The following is a 21,217-nucleotide window of genomic DNA, read 5'->3' as shown; positions in this document are numbered from 1 at the left end:
GAGCTAATAGCCTTCACCTTTATGTAACCCTCTTGGACTTCAAAGTGAGATTAATAAGGGCTAACACTCGATGCACGGCTGCAACCACCCCACCCGACTCAAGGCTGAGCCCCTTTAAGACTCGGTGCTGTTGAGGGTCCCGTGTGTTTAACCTCATTCCTCCATTGAGAAGAAAAGGCAGCCGGTTTCCTCGAGGTATCGGAGAAATGTCGCACTGATAAAGAAATAAGCTATATGTCTATGTGACGCGATTTAAGTCGGATGCATGGATTCTCCCCTCACACTCTCACAGACTCACACACGGATCTTACACATGAGCACCCTCATGCACAGCCATTCACTAAAGAATGGGCCAAGTGAAGCACCAGGCTCTGAAGCTCACTGTTATGCAAAAGGGGTACGGGCTGGGAGTGGGCCTGAAAACACATCACAGACTGTTTAGCCTCCTTGCAATGTAACTGTCTCGGTGAAAACATGCGACGGATGCCAAGTTAACTCCTTAGTATTCATTAATCAATGTTCGTGTTGCATGAATGCTGGCATTATATGTGGAATTGTGCGGGGGTTGTTCGGGCCCTTTATGGACGATAAAGCTGCCATCCCTCACCAGCGGCATTTCCTTGTATTCTGAGATGTGCACTGTACTCTGAGAAGTGAGTGACTGAATAGAAAGGGAAGTTTCCTGAGAGAGGTTTATTCTGGCACGGGTTACGCCATAACATGCTCCGCGGCACAGGCGCAACAATAGCCAGGTCTTTGGGGTCATAACCCTCCTAATTACTGCAGAACCCAGAAGCGATGACGTCTGCCTGTCAGCGTGGCCTGTGAAAGGGGCTACCTGAGCCGGACTCAGGGAGCACCAGGTGACGTGGGCCCCGGAGCGCTCCAGCACCTCGGATGAAAGGTCAGTGTTATGGGTCTACATGCCAGCACCTGGGCCATTTCAGCACCCCAGAGGGACTTCTGGTCTCTTGGCTTTCACCTATCAGGGTCCACGGTTCGGGGAGGAGATGCAGACATCATTTCCCATGTCTGATAGCCATCTGCTCCCTCTCTCAGGTTCTCAATGGCATATTCTTCTTAGCATGATCAAGGCCTTCTGCACCAATTACAGATCAGAGTCCTGCCCACTATGATGATTAGCCTGAAATAGAGCCTTATCAGGTTGTCAGTACAACTCCAGACAGCAGGCTTTCATGCACAATCTTATCTGGGCAAACATGATTGTAAAGGCATAATATAAGGTATCAATGCCATTAAAAAATAATCTAAAAGATACATGTTTTAGGGTTATTGATTGTGTTGAGGATAACTCTTTTATTTAATATTTTTTCAACATGGCAAACATTCCACACATTCAGTCCCATCGCAAAGTCTTCGATGACTGAAAGTTGAATAAAGTGGAGTTAAGATCGAGCCGAGATCCCCGACATCCACCCATGGGAAAACTGGGAGGATACAATAAACCATATGAGCGAGCGGGGACGAGCGTCTGCGCGTTCATGCTGGGCTGTGTGGAAGTTTCCCTGCAAGTTGAAAGAGAAAGAGAGGAGGACTGCAGTGAGTGGAGGGGTGTAAGTCACCGGGATAAAGAAGATACAGAAAACTAAATAAAAACAAAAAAACAACAGGGTTTGAAGCGTAAATGTACCGAAGTCTCCTAGAATTACACCGCGAGCTTTTGTTGGTGTTTGCGGCGTCACGTCGCTGAAGAGGAGCCGTTAACGGCAGGTAAGTGAAATAACTTGATTGGGTTTGTCCCGAATCAGACATGAGAATGACTTTCACCATGTTTTGCCAACCTTTTAATTGAAACATCACTTTTATTGTGAGGTAAACCTCAAGTAGAGAGAGAGATAGAAGTGCGGTTATGATAACCGGTTTTGGGAGCATAAAGAAAATGTCAACATGGAAAAAAAAAGTTTATTAAATTAAAAGTTATTTGAAGTGGTTTGATTTGATTAGTGTCTCACTTCCCCCCTCGTAACTTTCCATCACGATTTATCAAAGTTTTTTTTTCCGCTTGTCATGATCCCGATCTCATTAAATGATGCGGGCTGAGATCAGCAGCGGCGGTTTTTGCTGCGCGCTCGTGCGCGCGGTGGAACAGTTTGGCGATCGCGCGCATCTCCGAAAAAAAGTTTCCCCTTAAAAAAAAGTTGTGATTCATGTTCAGGGCGCGCGCGTGAGTGAGAGGACGAGATGTGTGTTTTTTTGTTTTTGGCCAAATGCTGAGCCACGTCCTGATTAAAGACGCTTCCCTGAACCAGACACCTGAAACCTCTGAGTCACCCTAATTGCATCACTAATCCTGCTTAAAACGTGTCGGTGCAAGTGTATAAAGGCTTTCAGATGTTAACCCCCCCCCACCACCACAAAGAAAATGAGGAAAAGTCATGACTCTGAAGTTGCAGACCCTCCATTCCTCATCTCTGTGGTATCTTTGCATCTTCACTCGCCTTTAGAGTATGTATTCTAATTAGAAGGGAGACGTGTGCCGAGGTGAACCCGAACAGGATGGGACAAGCTGTTCAAACAGCCTGCAGAGGGGTAGTCAGCTTGTACTTTCCCCAAAAGCCCCCTTGAACCTTCCACTGAAGGTTGAGGCAGGGGTTAGCTCCAACTACTTGTTAGGTCGGTCACTGCGCTGGCGTCAGGCTAATGAAAGGAGAAGTGAGGCCAGGTGTCAGGGAAGCTCAAGGTGAGGTCATCGGACGACTAAATACTAATACTGGAGGAGCAGCACTGATTTCCTGCCTTCGCCGTGGTCAATAACGTCTGAGATAAGATGCCTTGTTGTCTTGTTTCCTATAGGCTGGAACTGTAGATGGACCTTTGACCTCGCTGGAGAAAACGTCACTGGCCTACTGAGCAGAGACCGCTCGCCCCCACTTTCTCCCTCTCCTCTCCCTCTTAAACCCAGACGGTCTCTATGCTCATCAACTTGACAGTGGCCGTCAAGGAATCCCGCGCCTTTCATGGAACGCAGCCTGCCCTTCCCGCTGTTGCCCCCGACACTGTGGAAGTGACAGCCATGGAGTCACGTCCGGTGCTGGTCGCCCCTCCGCCGCCTGCCCTAGCACCTCCACCGCCCCCTCCGCCGCCTCCACCGCCTCCACCACCACCGCCCGGGTCCTCCTCGCCCTTCAGCCGGGCGGACAGCGCTCGCCGGAGCCGGCTGAGGAAGCTGAACTGGGAGCGCATCCCCAAAGAGAAGGTGGAGGGGAGGAAGAGCGTGTGGAACGGGGCGGCCTCTGGCGAGGACGAGTTCCCCATAGACCTCCACTCTCTGGATGAGCTGTTTGGCCAAAAGGACAGTAAGCCTCAGGACAGAACCAGCACCTTGAGACGCAGGTCTACTCTGCTGCGCTGCAGATCCCCCCAGGACAGCTCGGAAGAGGTCAGATCAGGAGGATGGCAGTGATATTTTTACATCTATTTTAGAAAGACTTTTGCTTTCAAGCACTTTACTTCCCCTTAATTGTGCTCTTGGCCTCTTTACAGATCTCCCTGTTGGACTCCAAACGCAGTATGAACATTGGAATATTTCTACGCCAGTTCAAGATGTAAGCAACTTCATTTCTAACTAGAGCTGAAAGACTTTTGTATTGTAAATTACAAATCTTTGGGTTTGGCCTGTTGGTCAGTCAAAAATCAAGACATTTGGACAATGTGGTGCACTTGAGCAGTTTAAGTCTTTTTGTCTACATTTGGTGGATGTCACCATTTGTCAAAATGGAGAGAGCAGGAAACAGAAGTGTGTCCAAGTGGGCCCTGGGGATCAGTACATCTCTTGAGTTGAGCGTGTGGCCATAAATCAAAGTGTGTGTGTGTGTCAGAAGTGTGAAGTCTCATCAGGCGAGACGATGTCCGGTGTCGTGGAGGGGATACAAGTATATTGCAGGAGACAGGTGCAGGGGAGGGTGCAAGCTGACCCTCAGACCCCCAGAGCAGGACTAGGGGGGGTTGGGAGGGTGGTGGGTTAGTGGCCCGAGGAGTCAGAGTTGACACCTGCTGATGCCCTTAAAGAGTGTCTACCCCCGACAGAGAGAGACCCCACTGGTGGCTTGTCATATTCATCCATCCCCTAAAGCCTGTTTAGCATGCCTGCCTGCCTCAAACAAAGCTTCCCTTCTTGGAATGAATAGGGCTGTTTTTATCGTTAAAGCACATTTACACGCAGGTTAATGTCCGATATATTCTTCTAACCACTTTTGAGGTTTAAAAGCATGACATATGTGATATTTGCAGGTAGACATAATTGTTCCAAGCGTGGGTGAAAGGTTCCTGGAGACTCAACCTAAGCGCTGTTCTTTTCTCTACCAGATTTGTCAGGACTTGTAGGGAAAGCCATTATTTGTAAAGAACCTCATGCAGTCTTATGCACACAAACATTTTGTCTTGTCGGGAGCGTGTTTGCCTGCTGTTCTAAACACAGACAGAATACTGTTGAATTGTGGGCGTAGTTTAAACAAAAAAACGGTTTTGTATTGTCTGTCTCAATATCTCTTTTTATTATGCGATCGTTCTATTTATAGGCCATTTCACCGAGCAGTTTGTGTTCAGTAGAACTAGTTGGGACAGAGAGGACAACACCCAATAAGAGTGTTGAACCACGTTTTTGTTTCTGTTTTGAAAGGGAGGTTTTCATTGGTGGACTCTAAACTCTTGCGTGTCAAATAATTGGATGTTGAGCTTTGAATGAGGCGGCTAAGCCACACAAACACACAGTAGCGTGCACATAATGGAGTATGTGAGTAGGGCGGGGGGAGGGGGAGAGGATAATGGAAAACTGCTGGACAGATGTGTCACTCAGAGGAAGTAAGTCAGGGGTCAAACAGTTTCTGTTCCTTCACCTTGACACCCCCCCTGAAGCCTCTCGGACCCTGCATGTCTGCCTCTTATTTACCCAGTGGATACGCCACCTCGTGTCGCCGGCGTGGCGTCGACCCACCCTCGCTCTCCAACACACACTGATAACGGCGGCATAAGCCTAAACATCGCGTGATCAAGGCAAAACAAAGAGCTGATACGGCTCATTTTCTCGAGAGAGACGTCGGGGCTGAAAAACCCCACTGCACGTTAACATGTGTTGATGATGTCACACCAAAAACACGTCTGTGTGTCATTTTTCCGCAGGCCGGCTAAGGAGATCGTTGAGGACATCAGGCATGGTGCTGGGGACCGTTACGGAGCAGAGAAGCTCACGGAGCTCTGCAAATTGCTGCCTGACAGCGAGGAGGTAAAGTATCTGTCTTTTGGCGTTCAAATACAAGAGTGACAACCCCCCACCACCCCCTTCACTCCCTCTCCTTTTACTCATCATCTGGCTCTGGTTAGGGTGATCAAACGTTTGCCTTTACACCATGTGGTATGATGCTGGACTGTTTCCATAGAAGGTCCCGCTGAAAGATATTGGGATTGACTGTTAACGGCATGTTGTTGTTTTTTTTTCCTCGTTTTTTTTTTTTATTTCAATCGAAGCTGCATTTTTGCTTTGACTTAGCATCTGTTCTCTCTCAGGAGTCCCGCCTGAGGAGGTTCAGTGGGGAGCGGAGCTGGCTCGGAGAGCCTGATCTTTTCCTGCTGCTGTTGATGGAAGTCCCCAGGTACACCCTTAATCTTAGATTGGATAAAATTAACCAAATTATCTCCACTACAGTCCCACTTTCTTTAATTTTTGTTTTAAGGAGACACTTGTCCTGCTCACATGCTTCACTTTGTGTTGATGTGTGCTTATTTGACTGATGATTGATCAGAAGTGCCCTTTTTTTTTGTCTCCATCCTCAATCGCCCCTGCCCCATTCATCCATCCATCCGTCCCCCTCTTTCCTCTTCCATTAGTTTTCGCCTTCGTCTGGATGCAATGATCCTGCAACAAGAGTTCGACCCCGCTGTGACCTCTCTGTGTGTGGCAGCCAGATGTCTGAGGGAGGCGGCCAGAGGTAAAGTAATCAGCAGGGAGTTGTGTACACCACTACTAAAAAAGATCTAGGTCCCTTTTTAAATGCTCCTTTTTTTAGAAAGAGTCTGGAGTGGTAACATTTCTACCCAGAATGCAATTCGCATTCAGAAAGGCTTACTGATGACTTTTTTTTTGGTATGATAGTTGATTCACCAGTCAGCTTGAGTCACAGTTCTTCAAAACAAAGTTGCTGATTCATTTTGAGGCCTTGACGTCAGCTGCATACACATCCATCCTCATTAATTCTCAACCTTGAGGCCCAGTATTGAAAGCCTGTCTCCTCTCCCAGAGCTGCTGAGCTGTCCCGAATTACACTCCATCCTTCGTTTGGTGCTGAAAGCAGGGAACTACATGAACGCTGTGAGTGCTTCTTTATTTGATTTCTTTTTTCTTTCTTCTGAAGCGCGACAAAGGAGAATCAGTCCTTTTTTATCTGTGATACAATACACCGGTTGCTCGGGGTCTGGGTGTGTGTGTGTTCAGGGGCGTCACTCTGACTGTGCACCTGGGTTTTGTATCGTTGTTTGTTTAAAGTCGTCTCACGTTGTGTTTGTGTTATTCTGACCTTGTATGTGCCTCTCAGGGTGGATATGCAGGGAACGCCGCTGGTTTCCGAATTTCCTCGCTGCTCAAACTGGCTGACACCAAAGCCAACAAGCCGGGCATGAATCTGCTGCATTTTGTAGCAATGGTAAGCACTGACCACTGAATATCCTGTAACAGAGGCATGAGAAATAAGTTATAGTTATATTTTAGTGCCGTTTTTGCAAGAAACAACAGTTTCCGACCACAAAATAGTTTTAGAGAACAGTAGCCTCTCGAGCCTGCTCCACCAAGCATATTATTGTGTCAACATTAGCAAATGACGTGTTGCTTCGTGGAAACAATAGCTGGATAATCATCTGTGTTTGTCTCCACAGGAAGCTGTGAAAAAGGACCAGAGTTTACTGTCATTTCCCAGCCAAATAGGCCACGTAGGCTCCGCCTCCAGGTCAGTCTCTTCCCAAAACTCGGATCCTTGGGCGATTGTCTCTCAGGGAATATACAAGCCCCGCTTAATAACATCAGTTCACCCCAACAGGCTGCTAAAACAAACATAACACAATTTCTATCGCGTTGTTGTATCGGAACAAGGCCCAGCTGTTGGCAATAACTGTCTGAGAGAAAGTGGGTCATGACAACATTGATACTCCAAGCCAATATTTAAACTCTGCAGGAGACTTTATCTGCAAGGTGTTAAGGAATGATCATCTTTGATCTGCTTTTAAAATCAAAAGAATTTCCTGCGTGCAACTCCAATCTTTTTTTGGGTGCAATGAGTCAACAAGTTTTTGTTATGAGAGCCTTTTTTTAAGATGTGTTGCACAGCTGTTCCTGTCGAACTTCTTATTTTAATTGTGTATTATATATCCTCTCTTTCTCTGCAGGTTGAGTGAGGAGTCCGTGCTGGAAGACTTATCCAAGTTAAAAAGCAGAGTGGTGGCCCTCCAGGCAAACATCCAGGCTGAGGGAGAAGTTGAGCAGCATACACAACCTTTCCTGGAGGTATGAAACCTAGTCTGTATCATAAAACCTCATCTAATGTCTTGTTTCAAAGGATGACTGTGCACACGTTGCCTCTGTGCAGGTGGCGGAGGAGCGTCTGAAGGAGGCGGAGGATGAGGTGGAGGGCATGAGGATGTCTAGTCAGGCTCTGGTGGAGTTCTTCTGTGAAGATGACAGCACCTTCAAACTGGAGGAGGCGTGCAGGGTCTTCCATTCGTTTTGCCTCCGCTTCCAAAAAGCCGTCCAGGTTAGATTTGGAAAATATTGATTATTTTAAATATAGCATAATTCAGCACTAATAGTAACTGACAAATTAATGATTCTTTCCCTTTTCTGCAGGAGAATGCAGAGCGGGAGCTGAAGGAGCAGAAACGTCTGGAGCGCCAGCGGGAGATCGGGGAGAAGCGTCGCTCCGTGGCTGTTTGTACGGGGCTGGACCTGGGCCACAGCCTCGCCAGAGAGCCCCCGTGTCAGGAGAACCAAGACGAGCTGGAGAAACTGCTGGAGAAAAACTTGACCCACACTTGGAGTCGACGTAGCCTGAGAAGCTCGGAATCCCGCAGACACTCCCATCACCTCCACAACGACGCCAATCTCCACAACTCATCCATGCTCAAGGACTTCCCTGAGCTGGGCAGCAGCCCCACGTCGACCAGTTATCACTCCAGCAGCTCCTCTGACCACGAGACCACTGCCGTGCTTTGTAGCTCCCCAGAGACCGAAGGCCCCGGGAGAAGGTCTCAGCATGGACGTGTCTTTGCAGCTAAGCACCGCGGGCCTGAAAGCATTTCTTTTGTGCTGCAAGGCCAATCGAAGACAACAAGACTTGAACAAGAAGCTGAGATTTCACACGTCGTTTCAATGACCACTGAATCTTCACCCAGCTCCTGTACGAACTCTGCTGTAATATCCACTGATACACCTGCCCTTTCTGTGAAAAACCAGACCCTCACTCATAGGCATAGGTTCGGCCTGCCAGGGACCGGCAATCCTTGCCCCGTTCAGAGTAAATCTGATGGCCCTTGTGTTGCCGAGCCTGTACCTCACTCTCTTCATACAAGTGGAATACCTTCTCACAGTGACACCAGGACTGGGTCTTTAAGGTACCAGAGGTCCGAGGGTCAATCGCAATCACCTGTAAATGCTCCGGAGAGGGTCCGGGCCCAACCGCAGGCGAGAGAGACGCCCGCCGTAACAACAAGCGCGGTGCTGCCTTTGCCTGAAGCAGGTTCGATAAAGCACACGGACACAGATGTGGCGTCCACGCCTGTAGAGGAGAACTGGATGCCCTCCAGTCTACCGGAGTTCAGCAAAGCACAGCCAGAGGAGTACTCCGACTTGCCACATCCTGAGAGGGAGACGGCGAGGCCTTACTCCCGTGTGGGGGAAACACTAGAGTGCCACACTCTGGTGAAAGGTCTCCGGTCCTACGACGCTTTGTCACCCCCGACCTCACCACTCCCACGGCCCGCACCCAGCCTCTGCTCCAAGTGGAGGAAAGAGAGGGAGGGTGACCTCCGAGCGGGGGCAACTCCGGGGTCGCCTACATCAAAGGAGGAGACTCGAACCATGAAGATCCCCGTGCGTCGTGGAATAGGGTCCCAAAGGGGACTCGTGTCACGTGCAGGACCTTCCAATAGCACAAGCATTCCCAGGGTGCACTCCAAAACTGAGCCTTCAAATGGAGCCCCAACCTCCTCCGCTAACCCACCCACTTCCAGCCGGCTGTCTAGTCCTCGCAGCATATCCATGCGCTCGTCTCCTATCTCGCGGCCCGCCGCCATTCAGACAGAGGTGAAACGCAGTAACAGCGCACGGGAGACGGCTGTAAGTGAGCCGCAGACTCCGGGGAAGCCCAACTTAACCCGCAGGACCTCAGACAGATCCGACACAGAGAAGGTCTCGGGCAGCACCCAGCCAGCCTTCGTCCGAGGAACCGCCCTCCGTGTGTCAAAAAGACTCGCCCCGAAATCTGAGACACCGCCGCCCTCCCAGCCCCATACCGCCCACAGCCCGTCCTCCGCCACGGCCAAGACCATACGAACGGCGGTCATATCCGCCGCCCGAAATAAAACCGCCAAGACGACAAGCACCTCTCCTGCTAGCTCTAAAATCCCCTCAGCTTCACGGATACCCGGTCCCAAAATGCCTCGAGCTGCCGCAGCCACGCCACTGTGGAGGTGATGGCGAACAAGTGCTTGTCTTTTCAGTTTCATATAAACAGTGTGGGCATTTATGAAGAGTGTGACTCATCTGTCAGATTTGTAGTCTTAATCTGCTCTACATAATCTAAATTCAGCCATTATGAAATGTGTATGTAGTTCTGAATGCTTAGGTCCTACATATGTGAGAGGAGGATATTGATTATCCAATAGCAGAATCAATCCTCAATCCAATGTGTGTCCTTTGCAGGCAACAGGACACCATAAGACCACCCATCTTACATTATTCATGTATTGAACAGCAGTAAAACAGGAAGCAAAATACAACCATGTGACTTTACAAAAAGATTGTAATTTGGGAAACATAGATTTGTCCAAATGTGTGACCCCTCGGCTAAGAGATCATTGTGTTCTCACACTTGGCTCGTCTTACTGTGCAGCCCCACCTGAACTCATACAATACTGGTACAATATCGAACTGTTTATCCGCTTGTTGAGAGGCCTCATGGTTCCGATGCACTTTACAAACTGAAGAAGAGGCCGCAAGGAGATGAATACTGTCATTTTTTTTGTCAATGTTATTTTGTATCAAAAGATTCTATAACTTTATTGAATAGCATTGGTTGTTATTCACTGTGTTAAGCTGATTTATAAAAGAAAAGATGAATAAAGATGGTTTTCTGAGTACTTTCTGTCCTTGAGAATGGAGCTCGTCTGTTAAATTAAAAACTGTGTGTTTTGTATTCAGACAAGTTTTCACTTTCAAGGCCTCCACCCTTCCTCATACATCCTGCCGTCTTCTCTCCCTGTCACCCTCATTTTTCTCACTCGACTCTTGTCTCCCTCTTGCTGCTACATCTCTTGACACAGTCACCCCCCGTCTCTGTCAGTGGCTGTTGTCATGGAAATGCAGCAGACGTCCCGGGGAATCTACTGGCAGAATAGCGGGGTGCAAGGGTTGGGGCGGAGGGTGACTGTGGGTGTAGGGTCCCAGTGGGAATTCTCTCTTTATAGGCTGCGGTGACGCCAGAACCTCTTGGGAAAGGCAATAAACCGGTGCCTCTTTGTGTTCTTGAGTGTCCGGTTGTCGGTCAGCGCTGGCCTCTTAACCTGCCTCAGTGTATGGAGGTGACATCATCGACGTGTCTCCAGGGGTGCAGGACAGAGTACTCTAAAGTGGTCCTTGTTTAAGATGCCTTTCGTGTATTCTGCATTGATCTGAAAGCGCTGGCTTGGTGAGAATAATGACTTGCTTGAAGGTGAATAAGTAATATAGGACCAAAGAGAGGATGAGGTCCAAGAGATATGTTTTGTTAATGGTCTTTGTATGCAGGGTATGCATGCACACACACACAGTGACACACTGGGATTTAATGGGCGAGAAGTGTGGAAGGGGGAAGTAAGAGCAGAAAGTCTTTAGGCATCCATGCGTTTAGACTCATGAAATGTTAAACAGACTGGTATTCACAAACGGCCTTCAGATTGGCTGCATTTAAATTGTTTAAGTTGAAAGTGTGATGGTTTAGTGACATCGTTTTAAACAGTTGTCACTTTAGGGAGACAAGTTACACAGTCTATCATTTTTGTGTGTGTAATGTACATGTTTTAAACCTTAATCAATGTGGCCATGGATCACTTGGATCACTTAATTCATAAATGTGGCAGTTGAATATGACATTGAAGACTATGTGAATGGGGTGTTATTCTGCATTGGTATATGAGTAGTGATGCAATGTAACCAAGAACATTACCTCATGTAGGTTACACTACTTAACGAGAGTTTTGAGGTGTGTAGGCCTTTAGTTAAGTATTTACATTCCCTGCTACTCTGTACTAATACTTCGGCATTCATTTCAGTATCATATATTTTTTTTACCTGACATTTATTTGCACGTTAATTTTAAATGCATATGAGATAAAGAAAATATGAGGGATTGTTACCGTTAATGAGCTCCAGTTCAATCAGCTACCACACATTAAAATGCTGTTTTATTTTGTCTCTAATTGTTCTCATAAGTGCAATTACTTTGACTTGCAATAGAGTATCTTTATGCTGAAATATTCCTATTTTGAGTTAAATAACTGTCAATACTGTAAATTAATCAAAAGTGATTAAAAAAAAACACTTTCTTGTTTTTCTGATATTCCTTTGTGACCACACTTGAAGTTACAGCCGATATGAGATTCGTATAACAGTGCTGTTAACTTAAACTTTTTAGCACAGGGTCACATGATGCAAGCAAAATCACAGGAAAACAGAACCGCCTAACATCGCCATCTAGTGTCAGGGCATGTAAAGGAAAAGCCCTGTCACAAAACCAAACTACAACTACCAGTTTGCATTGTTTCCGTGCGTCGATTTTTACGTACTGGACAGCTCCCCGGATGCGGCTGTGATTGACTATACCAGGCAAAAAAGAGATCGAAAGCCAAGTGGCGGTAAGTCACAAAATCCGTTAGATTTCACTGTTACAACAAGTAACTACCTCTGAGACATACATTAGAATATAATGCAATTTTTGGAGCAACTAGCGGGAGGTTCTTGGGACCAGAGCTTTTTGAGAAGTCGCTTGCAAATAAACTTTCAACTTGTTTGCTAACTAGCTAGCTTGTTAGCCACTAAATGCGCTAGTTCCTTAGCTTGATGCTAGCCACCGGGGGAACGCCTAGTATTATAAAAGTGAACGGTGCGAAATAATTAAGGCCAGAAAATAGGCGTCTTACTTTTAATTCACCCGCTGTCCTTTGTTCAAAGACTGTAGTTAAGTTACACATGTAAACTTTTCACACGTCGTCCACTAGTTGACGGCTGAAATTGCAGCTAACTATGTAACCATAATTACATCGACGAGCTAACGTTGGCGGCGGTTAGCTCGTCTGCTAATTTGGTGGAAAAGTTTTATAACCGTGAAAACTGTCGTGTGCAAAGTTTTTTACCCGTTGTCGCTTCAAGATAATTATCTTCCTCATCGCCGGTGTTGAAAAGAGTAGCCTGTCGGGGTATGATGAAGTGTAATTATAACTTACTCAGGTGCCCGTTTGTTTCTGTTGTCAGGTGCTGCAGCCCCAGTGGTCGTAGGCAGGATGCAGACCATAAAGTGTGTGGTGGTGGGTGACGGGGCAGTCGGTAAAACCTGCCTACTCATCTCCTATACCACCAATGCCTTCCCAGAAGAGTACATTCCCACAGTGTTCGACAACTACAGTGCCCAGATGAGCGTGGATGGCCGCACCATCAGCCTCAACTTGTGGGACACAGCCGGCCAAGAGGAATACGACCGGCTACGCACGCTCTCCTACCCCCAGACCAATGTTTTCATCATCTGTTTTTCCATCGGCAGCCCCTCCTCCCATGCCAATGTCAGGCACAAGTGGCACCCCGAGGTGTCTCACCACTGCCCCAACGTGCCCATCCTGCTGGTGGGCACCAAGAGGGACCTGAGGGGCGATGCAGACACAGTGAAGAAGCTGAAGGAGCAGGGCCTGGCTCCTACCACCCAGCAGCAGGGAAATGCTCTGGCCAAGCAGATCGGGGCTGTTAAATACATGGAGTGTTCTGCTCTGCTGCAGGATGGCGTCAGGGAGGTCTTTGCCGAAGCTGTGAGGGCAGTGTTGTATCCAGTCACGAAAAAGAACCCCAAGAAGTGCGTGCTGTTGTAATAAATGGTTCCCAGATTCTGACTGGAGAGGGATGATGGGAGATCCACAGATGCAAAAGGAAGGCTGAGGAATGAACGTTGTCACCTGGCTGCCTCCATACCACCTCTAGCAGTTTAGACTTTGTTTTCAGCTCCTCCGTTACTCCTCTTTCTTATTCATCTCCTGGAGGATTTCACTCCATTGCCGTCATCACCAAAGTGACTATGCCAAAACGGAGGCAACAGACCGGATCTCCTATTTTTCTTACATTTTAACTTTTGATATTTACACTTTTCTCCAATTTTACATCTGTTCTAGATTTATAGCTTCTGTGCTTTGCCTTATAAATGCTGATCATGGTTGTCACAAGCCATAGTAACATCCAAAACCAACCACGCAAGCTACCCTGTTTGACTGGAGAGAAGAGATCTGCCTTTGTTCCGGTGGAGAAATAATGACTACCTCATACTCTCACCTAGGTTGCATCTCATGAGTCTCAAGCAGCATCGCCATCAAAATGCTTTGGCTTGCCTATTTAGATGTAATAACCAGCCAAGTAGAGGGTGACCAGGTTTTAATGTCAAGCAGCTTGAGTCCAGACGTGACGTGAGGACACCCAGACGAATGCCAGTACCCCATAACCAATATGCACAGATTAGAGGTTAAACTCTAGCTACAGTTCCCCTTGTGCTCAGTCTGGCATGTTAGAGCTGTCTGGCAGGCTGCCTTTCCAGCTTCTTGCACTGTTCTGCCACGGATGGAAGAGCCAGTAGACCTTTGAAGATAAGCCAGACCCATTGAAATCGGCCAACCATTTGCCCTCGTCGGTAATAAAGGAGCAGGTGTCACAAGGCCTTTACCAAATTAGCCCACACTGGTACAGGATTGCTCGAGCTGGCATATCAGGCAGTCAGGTTGACCGCAGTCTCCTCTGTCTACGTCTTAACTCTTGAGGCTCATACCGAGTGCCATTAAAACATGCCTAAGAATGACCTTTTGACAGGATGGGGTCAAAGAGGACTGTATTTTGTCTAATTATGTTGAATTTACTCTGTAAATGAATCTTTTTTTTCCTCAAATGTTTTTAACCTATGAGTGTGATTATGGCCAAAGTGGAATATATTTTTTGTAATAGCTTATGTTTATTTGATCAGTAAGATGTTTGTGTGTAATAGTTAATACTCATTTGATAAACCAGAACTCCATAATGCTCCCCTTGTCATTTACATTATTGCCTTACATTTAAGGTCAACAGGCTTTGACCACTGCCTCATTGATTCAGTATTGCATATAATACCAGAATATTTTTAACTGGCTTGTGCTAGGCTATATATGCCCTTTTGCCTATTTTTATTTTGGTAGTGGAAAGTCATTTCATCTGGGAAGAAGCACCATGTCATTGCAGCCTTGCCAATCTCTCCTCCCTGTACCAGCAGTTTATCTACAATATACAAGGAGCCCATTATTTGGTCAGGTGCCTTATCTAAACCAAAGACCATAGCCGTGCTCCTTTGTCAAACCTGGTGATGCAAGTGCCACGAGACCTTTCAAATGCAGGTCCAACCATTTCTGGGTTTCATTTTTGTATTCTGCCAGTAAACACACCTCAAACTCTCCGAGACACAGCTGCTAAACTGTCATCTTGCGCGACAAGTCTGTGTGCATTTGTGAAATGGAGCACATGAAACAACGCTCTCAGGCCTGCACCTCTTCAACAGATTGTGGTTTACATCCCTGCGTCGCGGGCTGCAGCGAGGGCAAGGCACTAGCACAACTTGTTCATACGGTTATCGAGAGCTGCGTCGGCGGTATGTGCCTTGTCACATTTTTATACATTTTATAAAAGTATTTTTTTTAAAGTAATGACTGGTTGCTCATTTGTGCTTTCAGCTGCCAGTAATAACCGAACCCTTTTATTATAGTTATTATTCATTTACTCACTCGAGCGGGGGTGTATTATATGTCAACCTAGATTGTGGCCTGTGTAAAGTTTAGCATAAGCAAAGCGCAACACGAGCGGGAGGTTTTTTGTGTGACGACAGCGATGCGGTGTGTGAGGTCTGACGAAGGGTGTGAACGTGTTCCCATATCAGTGTGTGGAGGGTTGAATGTAAGAGCACAATATGTCAAACTGTCAACTGTGGTGAGCTTTTTTTTTTTTTTTTTGTCATGTCCTGATTTCACTCAGATAATGCTGTTGAAGTGGAACATACACCTGTGGGCTCTCTGTCTGTGTCCCGGAGCTGTATGCTACCGTGTGCGTGGTACTACGCTTTTACACTGGGAACTTGATTTGTAGAAATCTGTTTGTAATTGTTTTATATATAACAAAAGCATATTTGTATAAATGAACTAACAGTGAGATGATTTTTAAATTATGCCAAATAAAATGGTTAAAACCAGACATTTTTTATTATTATTGTTATATTATTTTCCTCACCGTTTGTCGCTTCACAAAAGAGCTCTAGTATACTAGGCCGTGGGTACGTTGCTGCTCAGCTGTGTGGTATAAATGGAAGAACAAAGTCACGCTGAGAACTGAGTCACACATTTACTCACAGCGTCTCCTATTTTCAGCTCAGGAAACCATACTATGTTCCTCTATCATACATATTTTGACCTGATTGTCACTCGGTTTCTTCTTTATTTCAATTACCATGTCCGAACACTAGATGGACACAGTGCCATATTATCCAGGAAGCGTGCCATTCTTCAAAGACTAATTTTCCTGTACATTTGGAGTTAATGGTCTATACCCATCCGGTTTCCAGGGCCATCACTCAACTCGAGACACCCACAAGTCCAATCAGGAGCAGGAGCTTAAAAAAACCCGGCGTGCTGCTTACTCTGAAAAATCCCCTTGACCTTTATGGGTGGTGGTTGTGACAAATGACAAATGTGTTGAACCCCACCAAAGGCTCATTACAAAATCACTGCAGCAACATTCAGAGCCCATTTCCTCTGTGGTTTGTCTAAATGTTTTACAGCCAAGACGATGCTGAAATTTATGTTTACAGCCAGTTAAAACTTTTGCCAATGCCCGCGTTATATTGATATATTGTTTCCGTGAACAATGCCAAGTATGAATTATAAAAGGCGCTGCTCAGCATGCACAACAGAGCAGTGCGATGGTTAAATAAGATGAGACAGGATGAGCGAGTCTGCAATGCGCTTAGCTATAGGGCTGGTGGATTACTGGAGACCTGGGTCGGTTAAGGTCATCTGTTTTTAAGTACTGCAATAGGAGTGCCTTCATTCCTTTATGTGTATACTCGTCAAATAAGACCTGACCTTTATCCTTTGTGTGCATAGTGTCTTTGTTGTGAGCTGTATTTGATTGTTGATTTGGCACAAGCCTGGATTTTCAAACCTGGCTTAAAATGATCTGAAGCTGTTGTCATAGCAACAAGACAATAAGCCTAAACCTTATTCACAGTTAAGTGAGTCGTGACCGAGGCTTTAAGGGTGAACCCCAAACGTGAACCCCTTTTGCAGATGGAAATGACGCTTACAATCCGTCTGTGTAATTATCTTTTTGTCTCTTTATAACACAGACTTAAATGACCTGTACGTGATCAATGACATGTGACTTGTAGTTCTCTCATAGAGAAGACATTAACTCACTATTAAAAGGATGATAAAACAGGAAAAGAAATGTCATGTAACCATGGCTTTGTGAAGGGGATTAGTCCGTTGAATACTAAAATCTATAAAAATGCACTTTCACTTTCAGGCTGAATGTCATTGACCTGAAACAATCATATCTTTTATATCGTTATGATTAGAAACCATAAACTTCTCAGGGCGGGAGTAAAGGTGATGTAATTCAGCTCCCAGGAGGTTTATTGGCTGAACTAGTCTAGATTCTTCTAATCAGTAACGCTGCCTCGGTCTGATGACATCCGCTCACAATAAGTCATTGTATAACTATGGAAAGTGTGCACATTGAATGGCATAACAGCATAAACACTGCAGGAGTCCATGAGTCATTTGCCCCAGTGCATTCTGGTAGGCATTGCAATCTCTAAACACCAACCTCATGTAAATGTTGATACTGGGTTCAAGTTTCTAGTGCTGCTTGCCTCTGCATTATTAAGACTACACCGCAGTCGCATTCAAGATAAAAACATCCAAGATGAATAAATCAAACGGGGAAGACTCCACATTTTCATGAATCTTCTTGTGACACCAAAGTGAATGGACGTTTAGTTTATGGCGTGCTATAGATGTTTGCAAACCTTGTGTTTGAACATATCAGAAGGTGAGATTTCACTCCGCCTGGTTGATAGAAATATACAGCCCAGGGTAAGACAACCAGCAGATAATCCTTCTGTGAGTCATCACCGTGGAGCGAGTGGGAGTGTTGGCCTCCGCCTGGACCTTGATCTCAGCTCTGTCCATCACTCCTCAATCTCCCTTTATCTTTCCTCCCTCTCACTGTCCGTTTGATGATGAGCTCGGCGAGGCCAGAAGGCAAGGCAGTTCTCGGCACTGTTCAGTCAAGGAAGTGTGAATATTACTCTTCTTCTACGAAAGAAGCTTTGAAAAAAAACCTTGATCTAATAGACGGCCCCGCAGCTCTAACCGGGACTGGAAAAAAAAAAAAAAGCTTCAGTTTTGCATTCAAATCAAGCTGTTCCAGCTGCAGGAGAGGGAAATGAGATTGCACAGGAACACAGAGGGGGAGTGAAGACCATTAGCTGTGTTTGCAGAGTGTATTGCTGAGACGGTAATGGAAAGACAGCAAAAAGGACCTAAATAATGATTGAGGGTAAGACTTTGGTCTCCAAATGTAAATTGGAGGGAAGATTAGTGGATAAAGTAGGACGCTAAGATGACCTGACACTATACGTTCTGGGCTGAGTGGTTGGTTTAAAGGAATAGTTTTAATATATCCGCTAAACGACTGCTGGCTGTCACCAGTTAGCTTGGATTAAACCAACAAGATAACGTGTTGATGAGCTTTGGAGGTTGTTGTTTTTGTTTTTTTACAGAGCCAGGCTAGCGATTCCCCGTTTTCCATGATGCTAAGCTAAGCTTATGAGTTGTTGCTTTATATTGAACGCACAGAGCAGTATCAATCTTCTAATCTGACTCTAAGAAAGCGTATTTCATAAAACACCACATGTTGTTGTTGATTGAGCAGTTCATTTGGGCGTTTATATTGCCCACAGCTCTTTGGAGAGCGTGGAACCAAACCCAAATGAAGACCGACAGGCGCTGATAAGCGTGTAAAGAGGGGAGCTGAACAGAGAGAACAACAGACGCCCAGGTCCACTCAAGACATAATTATGTTGGTTCGCAGCTTGGAGGTGGGAAACCGCTGCCTGTGAGTCACTGAAGTGACACCGTTGGGAACAGAAAGTCCTGGAGTGTCCCTCTTCAACAGCCCCTTGTTTGCTTTCTGAGAGAAAGTCAGAATGGAAGCGGGCTGATTAGACGTCCCGTGTTATGTGGCCATTGTGGATGCGTGCAGGAGGCTGTTCACACGCTGTCAATGCAGTGATGTCTGTATCGCCGCGGCGCGGAGAGGCCAGATGGCTCGGGGTGCCGGAGCGAGTCAACTCTGACACTTTTTCAGAAGCACGCTCACACCCCCTACGGGGGTTGGAGTGATGATATGAGAAAAGGGCAGGAAGAGAGAGAAAAGGAGAGATTTTGGTGGGACAAGCCGCGGTTAGATGTAAGTGAGAGCAATCGATGACTTGAGTTCTTGAGCTTCGCGGTTCTTCACTAAGATTGGACGGGACATGTGACGGACCACATGCGGAGAGCCTTTTGCCCTCCCCGATTACCAGCTGTAACTTTGGTTTTATGCTCTGTCTTTATGAGCTGTCATGACTCTAAATATGACAAGACACCATTAAGTCTAAACAAGCCACATTCCTCATCCCTCTCTTTTTCCTTCCCGTCCCCTCTCGGCCTTCGTTTTGCCGTCTGGCGTGCGTCAGTGTCAGCGATCCCTCCACCGGATCCGTCAGCAAAGGCGGCGGAACCTTTTCACAAACTTGTCAATCCGGGCAGGAGGCAAAAGGTCACTCTGTGATTTAGACTGCCCAGAACCGAACCGACACGAAAATGCTCGCCAACTCTGCAATAACATCTGCAAACCCTCAGCCAGACGAGCAGATGAGGGATGGATGTAGACACCGTTCCTCTGTTGATGCGTCATCCAAAAAACAACACGTCTTTCAGTCTTTGAGAGAGAAAGTTTCTTGGACGGTGGCCTCCGTGTGTGTGTGTGTGTGTGTGTGTGTGGACGTAGAACATCCCGTGCTGCCTCTATTACTGCTCTCCTGCAGCGCTGTGCCTGCTTTGATCCCACCCGTCTCGTCTGTGAGGAGCAGATTTCTACCGTTCTGCTCACATGGAAGTAGATTGCGTGGCTTAACCAGGTGGAAAAATGCTTTCTAGTGGAGAAGGGAGCTATTTTTCCTCCTATCTGTGGCTTCGGGCTTTTCCCGTGGTCAGAGGCAATCTCTTTTTCCACTGCGGATCTCTGCTCTTTGAAATGCACATTTGCATCTCTCATTTGGTTCAGTTTCATTTGTCAAGGCTTTGTTGTCATAGAGGATGACACTGTTATGGCACTTGCAGGTGCTATAAGCTGTGAAGGGAAAGAGTCCTCGCCGTTCCACGAGTTAATCCAATTGTCTTTCGTCCCATGTGAGGAAAAGGGGATTGGGTTGTGTGTTTGTGTATGAAATGTTTATGGATTACTGAGAGGTTGGCCCCGCCAGTTGAGCCTCTTCTGGACGGGGTACACTATATTGCCCCGGAGGCTGTCTTGGTGCATTGTGGAAGCTGCATTTCAACAAAAAGACAAAAATGAAATTTCATCTGTCGGTTTTTATTAAAGGTCTTTCTCCCCTCAAGGAGTTTTGTCTGACGTCGGACTCATTGTTTTGAGAAACTGCAGTTTCAAATGTGACTATCATTAGTGTCTGCTCAAGCTGCAATTAGGTGGCCAGTGAGGACTGAATCAGATAAAAGAAAAATACAGCTTTCCCAGGGGCAGCAGCTTCTCTTAAAGTAAGCACTGAGAACTGTTTTCCCTCCTTTCTTCTATCTCCTCCTGTCCTCTTTGTTTCTGACTCCAGTGGATCCGCAGAGAAATGTATGCATTTACAGCCGGCTCTGTTCATTGTGTTTGTCTCTTGTTCTGAATCTAACATGTAAACCCAACGGATACAGACATGAATGGTTGGATATTTTTATCCTCCTCGAAGCAGAATACTTATATTCAAAAAGTCTGGGGGATTACAAACTATCGATGGGCCAAAAATGAGTCAGAATACAACTTAGAGAAAGAGCAGGAATGAACTCTGGAACTCAACTTTTAAGTCAACACAGAGTGCTCTGAAAAAAAAATGAAAAGGAAAAAATCCTTGAGCTGACAGAGATCATGTGATATGATCAAAAGCTCCAGAGCGACTATAAATGGACCCTTAAGGTGAGATTGTTTCCCCAACAAAGTTACATAAAGCTGGAGAGTTGAGACTCAAGTCTTGGACTTTAAGGTGCAATATATATGATTCAGAGCTTTAATATAACACCAAACAACTATTTGCCATATGAAGATATAGTGGAGTGCACTTTTAGCACAGTTAGCTGCAAGCCACCGGCTCAGCCGTTGCCATGTTCAGAGCCATTAGGAGGCAATAGATATGCTAGGTGTCATCACTGACAGGTCTTTGCCACGGTTTTATAAAAAATGAAAATTAACGACAATATTCAAGGAAAACGTTTCAAGTGCATTTTAATCTGCAGGTTCATTCAATGTCATTCTACACAAATGTTTGCTCAACGAAATGCAAGTTGTAGTCCCTTTATGCGACACAGGAAAAAGAAGGTCTGCTGGTATGGCAGCTGATACTTTTGTATTTCTTGCCAGATGGCAGCAGAG

The 21,217-nt window shown here is 46.2% G+C and overlaps 2 protein-coding genes across 2 annotated transcripts; both read left to right on the top strand.

Annotated features, from left to right (window-relative positions):
• Positions 1-1,538: 1,538 nt before the first annotated feature.
• On the top strand, positions 1,539-10,359 carry fhdc2 (FH2 domain containing 2). Its single transcript, XM_084009029.1, has 12 exons — positions 1,539-1,731; positions 2,815-3,400; positions 3,505-3,566; positions 5,140-5,242; positions 5,524-5,609; positions 5,845-5,945; positions 6,255-6,325; positions 6,549-6,656; positions 6,886-6,956; positions 7,393-7,510; positions 7,593-7,757; positions 7,850-10,359. Exons 2-12 carry the CDS (start codon positions 2,933-2,935, stop codon positions 9,692-9,694), a joined length of 3,198 nt encoding a protein of 1,065 aa, XP_083865155.1. The 5' UTR covers positions 1,539-1,731; positions 2,815-2,932; the 3' UTR covers positions 9,695-10,359.
• Positions 10,360-11,998: 1,639 nt separating this feature from the next.
• On the top strand, positions 11,999-15,720 carry rhogd (ras homolog gene family, member Gd). The gene is made up of 2 exons (XM_084009030.1): positions 11,999-12,111; positions 12,728-15,720. The coding sequence occupies exon 2, from the start codon at positions 12,757-12,759 to the stop codon at positions 13,330-13,332; it is 576 nt and encodes a 191-aa protein (XP_083865156.1). The 5' UTR covers positions 11,999-12,111; positions 12,728-12,756; the 3' UTR covers positions 13,333-15,720.
• Positions 15,721-21,217: the final 5,497 nt, after the last annotated feature.

Source organism: Eutrigla gurnardus, assembly GCF_963514095.1.
Source record: "Eutrigla gurnardus genome assembly, chromosome: 5".
NCBI lineage: Eukaryota > Metazoa > Chordata > Actinopteri > Perciformes > Triglidae > Eutrigla > Eutrigla gurnardus.
The sequence above is the reverse complement of the archived record's forward strand: the minus strand, read 5'-3'. Positions and strand labels throughout refer to the sequence as shown.